The following is a 9,246-nucleotide window of genomic DNA, read 5'->3' as shown; positions in this document are numbered from 1 at the left end:
CCCCCCCCCCCCCCAAAAAAATGAAGAAAGTGTGCAAGAAAATTGTTTTTGAAATGTTTTGATAGACATAGAAGTGAACTGTGCCCTTAACCATTTATTTGCAGTGAACAAAGTCTTATTTAGTTGTCTGTCTCACAGAACAAAAATAAATTTTGGGCGATGGAATTGAGGCCTCATAGTTTAACAATTCAACCAGTTTCTGATTTCGTGGCTGCAATTCCATGCCTCCAAATGTAGCATTAGGAATTTTTTTGGTTTCATTTCATAGTAATATAATCTCATGAGGATGCCGAAGGGCCCAGTATTCTTGCTCACATGTCTCGTTAGTGTGCAAAATTTCTAAGACATACGATTTTTTAGATGTGGTTATTCTCTTAGATTTGGAAGTTACTTTTACGAGTAATGGATACTTATAAAGTAGAATAATGTTATATGTACATCTTGCATGACAATTTGGTTGACATTCCCTCCTATGTGGAGTAAATTTGTGCAGTGATGTGATAGATGAGTTCAAAATCAAGAATGTATATGTTGTCATGCGAAAGAGTGTAAAGAAAGGTGTCAAGGAGAGCGTAAATGTAGCAAGGTTGTATAAAGTAGAACTCTATTAGTGTGAATGTGGAGCAGTCTTAGCCTATGTTTGGGAAGTGTTTATAAACACACTTTGTCAAATCACTTTTTATCCACACATTTCATAGGAAACAAAAGTACTACCAACTTTTCTACCACTCATTTATATATGTTTATAAGCACTACTGTTTGAACACTTCTGAAACATACTATTAGTTATTAGAATCTTGTTTTATGGTTTAATTAGCATGCACTGACCTATCACTGTTTACTTCTTTTTATATTCACCTGGAGTGCACGTGTCTAGAATTAGAACCCACTTTCCATTACAAAATGAATTTAGTTTTCGGTAAAAAATTTAGCAGATAATACATAATATTGATATTACAGCACTATGTTTATTTTAACCATGCCATCGTCATCAGAGTCAGCATTACTGCAGTAATTGCTGCTTCTATCGATGTTTTATATTTATTTGGTGTTTATTCTTGCCCTTGTTATGGCCTTGTGGGTGTTGAAACTTAAAACCTGCATTTGCCTTAATTGTCTGGCCATTTGATATTTCTTTTAGGGACAAAAATATTTTACCTCTGTGTGGTTTTCAAATGTATTGATTCCTTGTTGGTTTCAAAGGGAGCTCTATAGCCCCTTTGGTTTTCAACATCTAAAATTTCTGTCAGATGACGTCTTTTCTCACAATTACAGTAATCTATTTTTAACTAACCCTTTCCACCATTTCCATCATTTCAATATATCGTTTTTCAATGTCCCTTTTTCAACCATTCACATAGATGCTTCAACTCTTATCCCGCTCATGATGTCTGCAAACATTTGCTTCTCTTCATTGTAGACAATCAATCAAATTGCTGCTAGAAATGTGGCAAAAACATCAACTCATTTCACACACACTGCTCATTATTTCATTTCAAAAATAATGTTAGGATGTGAAACCCGAACAAATTTCCCTGGGAAAGAATAGGTCGTAACTCCATTAAAATTTCACTTAGACTGTGAAGCCCTAGAGTTCAGCATTTCTTTCTCCAATTTTCTCTCGCTACCCAACTTAATAATGAGCGAGCATGAGAACTAAGGGAACCAGATGAGGTTCGACTTATTGCTCATATTATTATGTTCATAGTCAGGGAGTGACAGAAGTGGAGTTAGAGGGAGAACTAAATTTGGCGGTATATTAGGGAAAAAAAAAAAAAGCCTTGTCCTTGCTTCTAAGTGATATTAATGACTTTTATGCTTTTTACAGGGGAATGATGTGGGAACTCAATATAGATCTGGAATTTACTTCTACACACCTGAACAAGAGAAGGAAGCACTTGAGTCAAGGGATAAACAGCAAAAGCTTTTGAACAGGAAAATTGTAACTGAGATTCTGCCTGCCAAGAAATTTTACAGTGCCGAGGAGTATCACCAGCAATATCTTGAAAAGGGTGGACGGTTTGGTTCTAAACAATCGGCTGGTAAAGGTTGCAATGATCCCATTCGGTGCTATGGCTAGAGAGTTTCATATTTATACTGAATAATGTAGTTCCATATGAATGGTTGTAAACAAATTGAGTTTGTGCTTCCTGAATGAATAATTTTTTTTTTCCTTTTTTTTATATTTTATATTTTATATTTTTTTTTTCCCCGACTTTGTTGGATCTAAGGTACGTGAAAGTTCTTAGGATGGATCACTCATGATTGTATTATTAGTACAAAGATCTTATTTTAGATGGTTACGGTTATGGGAAGTTTTCGGGCTACATGGTTTGGGCTCAACTGGATATGTGTTACCTAATCGTCTTTTATGAAAAGTCAGCGTTTTGCCATGTTCAACCTTCTGCACGTGGTCTTAATCCAGTTTGAAAGGAAAAGGGAAGTATGTTGCGTTTCGTTAGTACTTGGTTTATGTAAATATCTAGAAGGGATGAGATATCTGTCTGGTCAGTTGCTTCATGGGAATTTGTTCTTCTCAAAAGGTCTCTTATATTTTTATGAAACTGGGTTGGGTAACAATGACATTTATGATAAAAATCTCATGATATATGTATCGTGTACTTCAATAATTAAAAATGTACAGAACTGATCTCATACTTCTAGTGGACGGGATAAAATTTTCTCACTACTGGTGTGACAAAATAACGTTAATTTTGAATTGTGCCTGCTAAGGGTTGGAGATCAATTTCATAAAAACCAAGCCGTCAAAAAATAAGTGCAATTTTCAAAATTAAATAATAAAAGAAAATGATGTCTTCAAATGATTGGATATGCAATCATGAATTGGACCAGTTTACTATATTCAATTGAGAGGAACCAAGTTCGAATGCTCATAAGCAGAACAATCTCTTGCTTCTTCGCTCGTCAAACTTGACTTTTGATTGTATCGGTTAAGCACTAGGTTCGTGTCAAACTCTGGTCATGATCATCGACCCAAATGAACAAATTATTTGGTGAATAATCAAACAAGATTATGGATTAATTGAAGTGATAATTGTTGTTGATGTGTGGGCCCATCTTCATTGATGTAGTAATGATCAAGATTTGAAGGTGGGAAGTGTAGAGGAGGAGACTGTTGCAGCATCTCTCTTTGAATATAACAGCAGTATGTATGGAATGTTTGGGGGGTAACATTTAATTGGAACCCTAATCCAAATAAGAAATCCACTTCAAGAAGGTTCATTTCTGCTGTGCTGATTCCTCCGACTTTGGCATAGTATGCATTGTTGTAAAATCTGCAAGAAACAATATACAAAAAAATTAAGATTATCAAACCTAAATAGGACGTAATCGATAGAGCATGATTTTCTGACATGTTTAGTAAATTAGACTAAACGAAATTGGATATAATTGAAGAAGAAATAGAAATTAAGGGTTTTTTTTTGGTTATATATTAGGTTAGTTGATCTATACTTTTGATTCAACCGAGTCATTCAATCAAACTCCGTTAGCTTGCTAAAAGGAAAATAAATCCAACTCTTTTCGTTTGTCAAGTTAGCAAAGTTAGATAAAACGACTTGATAGTGACTCAATTGATGTGAAATGAAGTTCATTAAACACCTAAATTACAAGTACAATGGCCCAATAATTATAGTCACAAAATTCATACATGATTGATAGATTAGGATTGAACACCAACTAATGCATTTCATATTATATTCATTTCTTGTAATAGAAGACATGGGATATGAACAAGGAGGGGAAGAAATAGACTCGTGGCCAACCACTATCATTTTCCCCCTACTTTGAGGATGAACTCGATAATAATTTTATAATTGTCAAAAAAAAGAAAAAAATAATAATAATAATCCGGTCGAGAAATGTATCTTGTATGTTAGGGCTGGCTTCGAAAACTCGTGTGCAATTCATTCTCAAAGAACGAGAGAAAGAGAAGAATTATTCGGGAAAGTATCTTATTCTATATATACATTTATATGTCAGATTCTTTAAATTTTGAACATTGTTCCATCCAGACAAGGGACACCAAATTTTAAGTGTCTTTTGTCTAATGGAAAACAATAAAACGACGACGCAACTATGACATCGCTATCAATTGATGTGAGTAGGTAAATTTTATATTGAATTGATCGTACGCTACTCGAGAAAACTCGAATAGTGAAAGTGACTCATTTAAGAAAAGTCCTAGAGGCGCACGTATCTTGGGGTCTCGCAAGAATTCCTATATAGCATTGCAAGTGATCTGGTACTTATAGTACAGTCGACAAAAATTTTCACTTCTTTTTAATCATATCAATATTCCAAACATTCATATATTTTCTTAAAACTACTGGATCAAGTGGTTAAAAAATGAAAAGAAAAGTAGTACTTAAACAAGAATTATAATTTTCATCAAATTTTAGGAGAATAAAAGCATGAAAAAAATAAAAAACTTACATATCATCCATAAACTTTGCAGAAACCAACACACTCGTAATAAGGAGCCGATGAACATTGAAAGAATTTATAGGCAACAATGGCTGCTTCTTAGCGAACCGGTCGAGATAAATGTATGCCGTGATATAGCAAGAAGGGCTGCAATATGCATACTTGAAGATCCTCTGCAAGTAGCCGTAGACAGAAATGGCAGGCCTTGTCAAGCCATGGAAGATGGAGATTTTCTGCGAGTTAAGATGACGAAAAACGTCATTAGTTTCAGCTACTCTTTGAAGAAGGGAAGAGAGGAAGGTAATGACTTTAGGAATTTCTTCAGAATTCTCAAATTCTGCCATTGATGGATGCTTTGATAGCTGATTATAAGTATTTCGTGGTTTTTTAATGGCTATATGTAATCTGTGTAAGAAGAATATGATGTGAGAAGAGTTTGCGTTTGTGCACTTATATAGGAAAGCGATTGACCCGGAAATTAATGGGATTGGAAGTGAGCTGGTAATTGCACTGACAATTGTAGTTCTATTCCTGATTTCTAGTGCAATCGTGCTACAGAAAAATTTGGAAGAAAACAGACAACATACGGCGGGAATTGATTGGAAGGTGAAAAGAGAGGGGGAAAAAGGAAAAAAACAATCCAAACATATGCAACCACGATAACATCAGTAGAAATTTTGTCAACGATGGAACTTTTGACCCAATGGCTAAAACATACTCAACAATTAATTTTAGTTATACACCGACCCACAATTTTTCAACAACACTTTTCATTATTTTTCTTTTAACAAAATCTACTAAAAAGTGAATTTTTATCTAAACCAACCAGAGGCTTAGGGGTGTTTGGTAGGGATTACAATTAGATTTTTTAGTAAATTATGATAAAAAATTTTATGTGGTTTAAAAGTTGTGGGACCCATGATAGATATGGTTAATATTGATTGTTTAACTTTGACTTAACCCCCACCCCCCCCACCCTTCCTTTTGAGATATTGATATAATGTAGTTGTTTCATGAGTATTCCGTTAGTGAAGGGAAAAAGGGTAATCGTAAACTACTAATCATTGTAAAACTTCGCAACACCTGCTACATAGATGTCTTTAATCTTTGGTTGAATCTCGTTGGGAGCATTTTATATTAGAAGGGTGTTTGGGAGCCATTTTTATGTAAAAATGTATTTTCGAATAGTAAATTGATGGAAAATGTGTGGTTAAAAAATAAGGAAAAGTTTTTTATTTACGTGTAATATTATTTTAATGAAGAATATGTAATTGAAAAGAAGAGAAATGAAAATGTATTTTGAAAAAAATGGGTACCAAACAGGTTTTAGGAATGAGTTGGATCAAATCTCGTTTTCGGTCGAAAGTGTATTCCATAATCAAGACTACACTTCGATGTCTAGAGGTGTTGAAAAGTAATAAGTGGGAATATAGTGAAATTGAGGAAATGGACTCAAGAAGTTCTTTTATTGTTTGGGGGATTTTATAAAAATTTTCATATAACTGAATGTCCAACCGTCAATTTATTTCGGACTTTCGTTTTTTCCCCCAAAAAATTGTAAGATATGATAAAAATTTGAATAATGATATGTAAATACTCAGCTTAGCAAAAAGTTAGTGGTTTTGTCATAAAATTGAACTTAAATAAAAGCTTGGTATTGACTTTTCTTAGAGAGGAAGAAAAGGGTAAAAAGTTAGTGATCATACGAGGGAATATAAAGTTAAACGAACATGAAATTAGTTAAAAGTCGTTTCAACCTATTACATGATGTCTTTTAGCACAAAATACACTTAAAAACTGGGTGATCACAATTTAAATATTAAATTCAATAATTTATAGCCAACTAGAAAAATCAAGAAAAAAAATACGACCAACAAATCGAGATCGAGTTTATCAAATATAAGTGAAAAATATGATTTATGAGAACATCCTTTTTTTTTCTTTTTCTTTTTTAATTTGACTTAAATTACATAAATTATTTTTCCACCCCAACTATAGTCACTTAGAAATGTAATCACTTAATGCAATGAATTTTGGTGATAATGCACAGGGAGAAGAAGAAATTACTAATGGGTTTGACAGATGAAATGAACATTGAGAATGAAATTCTGTGAAATATGGCTAAGTTCAACTTTAAATGCTGATTTTAATAGGGACATTTTAAACATTTCAAATGAATGAAATTTAGTACTTTTATGTTTCTAACGTATAATAAAATAGACTATAGACTCTTGAAACAAAAACTATTGATCGAAATGCTAGACTTTTTAAACAAATCCCCCTACTTCCTACGGTAGCTACCATAGCCACAAGCAGTCAAAAACCTAAGGAAAGCCCTACGAGTCGATCTTTCTAATCATAGGGACAGGAATATCCTTCTGTTACTATAATAGGATAGAATGGTTTCTTAGTTATCTTTTTCTACCAACAAAATTTACTCTTTGCAAAAGTAACTTTTGAATTCAATCAAACATGTTTTAAGCTAAATTCATTGTATATACATTTATATAACAAAATTCCATCGTTTCATATTAATAATTTGAACAACTACAGTCGAAGGGCCATAATAGAAATTTATACGTAGATCTCTATCTAGGTACATGCATCAAAAGATATCGATAAATTTTAATACTTTTAAATGCTTTCGTAGTAGCTTTCATGTTATAACTCACAATGTTGCTTACTACGTTTAATCATGAACATATGGTCATTACATTTTGGACAAGTCAAGCATACACACAATCCAATTGATCTAAGTCCTTCGGAAATCTTGTGTGACCTGAACTGACCGCACATATATTGACGAATTTCTTAACTAATCTTTACGTCACTACCAAACAACTATTGTATCACTATGACACTACTCGACAACCTCTATCAACATGGAATGTGGTCGACCATCTCCAAGCCACCATATTTTTCAATCGCGTCATCACGCAGCCTTCAAAAATTAAATCGCATTTTCCCATAAAACGCTATCTTAATTGTGAGAGTGCTAAAAGTAAACCAATACACAAGTAGTCAAGTACACACAACTTCTATTGAAGTGTAGTACAAAGGAGACACATCAATTGCGGTTAACCATAATTTAGTGAGCTTTAGTTACACTCAAACTTTTTCCGTAAACAACAATCAATCACCAATAATCACCTATATATTTAAATGATTACTGCATCATATATTTTATGCTGATAATTTCATAAAAGAAGTTGAAATTCTTCCTCAAAAAGGGACTTATTGGAGACCCTATATATCTTAATATAGAAACACTTCGTTTTAAATATTTACACATTCGCTATTCCAAGTCCCACTTTGATGAGACATTCAGGGGTTGTTTGAAAAAAAATTTGATAAAAAATTTAGAAAATTTTGATGAAAGTTTATGAAAGGTATAATTGAAAATGAAAGTTGTGGTCACATGAAATGTGTAATTAAAATTAATTATTGACTTTAATCTCAATTTTCAGGAATTTATTAAGATATTCTAAACAAACATTCAGCGTACGTTTGATTGCGAGCATAAAATTTGTATAAAAAAAATTTTAAAAATTAGACAATTGAATTGCATAGAACTTATTTGTATGTAAATTATTAATTAAATATGTTTGATTGATTTAGTTCTCAATTTAAACCTCAAGTATAGGCTATTTTTCACAGAATTCTCATATCTGCCTATTTTTGTCTTTTTATCTTGTTCCAATGAAAATTGGCCAAGTGTTGTTCTCGTAAGTGTCATTTTCATGTACGTGTAGCAGGCTTGTTAGTTCTCAACATCAAAATATTATAATTGTCCATTTTTTCGTGGGGGTAGATGTGTGTGTGTGAGAGAGAGATTAAATTACTTGGAAAATAAAATCTATCATTCCCTAAAGAAAAATGTTTTCCTTGTTTTTAAGGAAAATATGATCATAAGACCAAATATTAGAAAATATTCTCCATCGGAAAAAAATGTCAATCAAATACCTAAAAAAATTCCGGTTGAGAAATGATATTTTTCATAAAATATAAAGTCCGTCAAACACACTCAGCATATGAGTTGTGAGATAACATAACTCACAACCTTACCATAATCACTGGGTATATCTGCAACTCTTGTCATAGTATAAATTAGAAAAACTCATCGAACATCGAAACATATTATTGTTATTTTGTTTCATTGAATAAGAATGCGTGTTTATAATTGCACCTTTAGATTGACCAAAACAAATGATGATATATATAAGTTGTTTGGATTACATAGAGATTATGTTAGGATGAATTCGGTTAACCACCAAATTAAATATCGGTAATTAAATTCATTGCTTTAGGTAATGCTATAATTATTTGGTAACTTGTAATTGCAAACAAGGAAATAATAATCATCGAGTGAATTTCACCAAATTGGTAATTGATTTTCGTAAGAAACCACATTGCTTGATATCTCGATGATAATACTTAACACGCTAAAGCCTATAAAATCACAAATAATATTCGAAGATGATTTGTTTAGAAATGTATTAAATATGCTTTGAAAAAAAATACCGATATTTAAAAAAATTAAATTGTCCACTACAAATTCTTATAGTTGCTAGATAATAAGAATAGTGATTTAAAACAAGTTACACTATATTATATGGGACAAGAAAAAATGTAAAACAATATCGAATATCGGTCTCCGTTGAATTTTTGTTTAATTCCCGAAGTTGGAATCTTTTAAAGAAACCACCAAATGTTGATTAAATAAGATTATAAATTAGAGTAGAACAAAACAAGATTTGGTAAATATATTGATTGGCAATGAGTAGCCATCCTCTAACATTA

At 32.3% G+C, this 9,246-nt stretch overlaps 2 protein-coding genes across 2 annotated transcripts in view; one reads left to right on the top strand and one right to left on the bottom strand.

The window, feature by feature from the left end:
* Positions 1-2,315, top strand: part of LOC111397303 (peptide methionine sulfoxide reductase A1-like) — a 6,424-nt gene extending 4,109 nt beyond the window's left edge. Inside the window, exon 2 of the mRNA XM_023024154.1 lies at positions 1,829-2,315. Coding sequence (XP_022879922.1) covers positions 1,829-2,080 — 252 coding nt within the window. The 3' untranslated portion in view covers positions 2,081-2,315. The remainder of the gene's footprint in view (positions 1-1,828) is intronic.
* Positions 2,316-2,799: 484 nt separating this feature from the next.
* LOC111397293 (cyclin-U4-1-like) lies at positions 2,800-4,916 on the bottom strand. The gene is made up of 2 exons (XM_023024144.1): positions 4,456-4,916; positions 2,800-3,296 (listed from the first exon to the last, which is right to left on the bottom strand). Exons 1-2 carry the CDS (start codon positions 4,788-4,790, stop codon positions 3,023-3,025), a joined length of 609 nt encoding a protein of 202 aa, XP_022879912.1. The 5' UTR covers positions 4,791-4,916; the 3' UTR covers positions 2,800-3,022.
* Between the last annotated feature and the right edge of the window lie 4,330 nt (positions 4,917-9,246).

This window comes from Olea europaea, chromosome 1 (assembly GCF_002742605.1).
Source record: "Olea europaea var. sylvestris chromosome 1, O_europaea_v1, whole genome shotgun sequence".
Taxonomy (NCBI): Eukaryota; Viridiplantae; Streptophyta; class Magnoliopsida; order Lamiales; family Oleaceae; genus Olea; species Olea europaea.
This window is presented reverse-complemented; position numbering and strand designations above follow the sequence as displayed.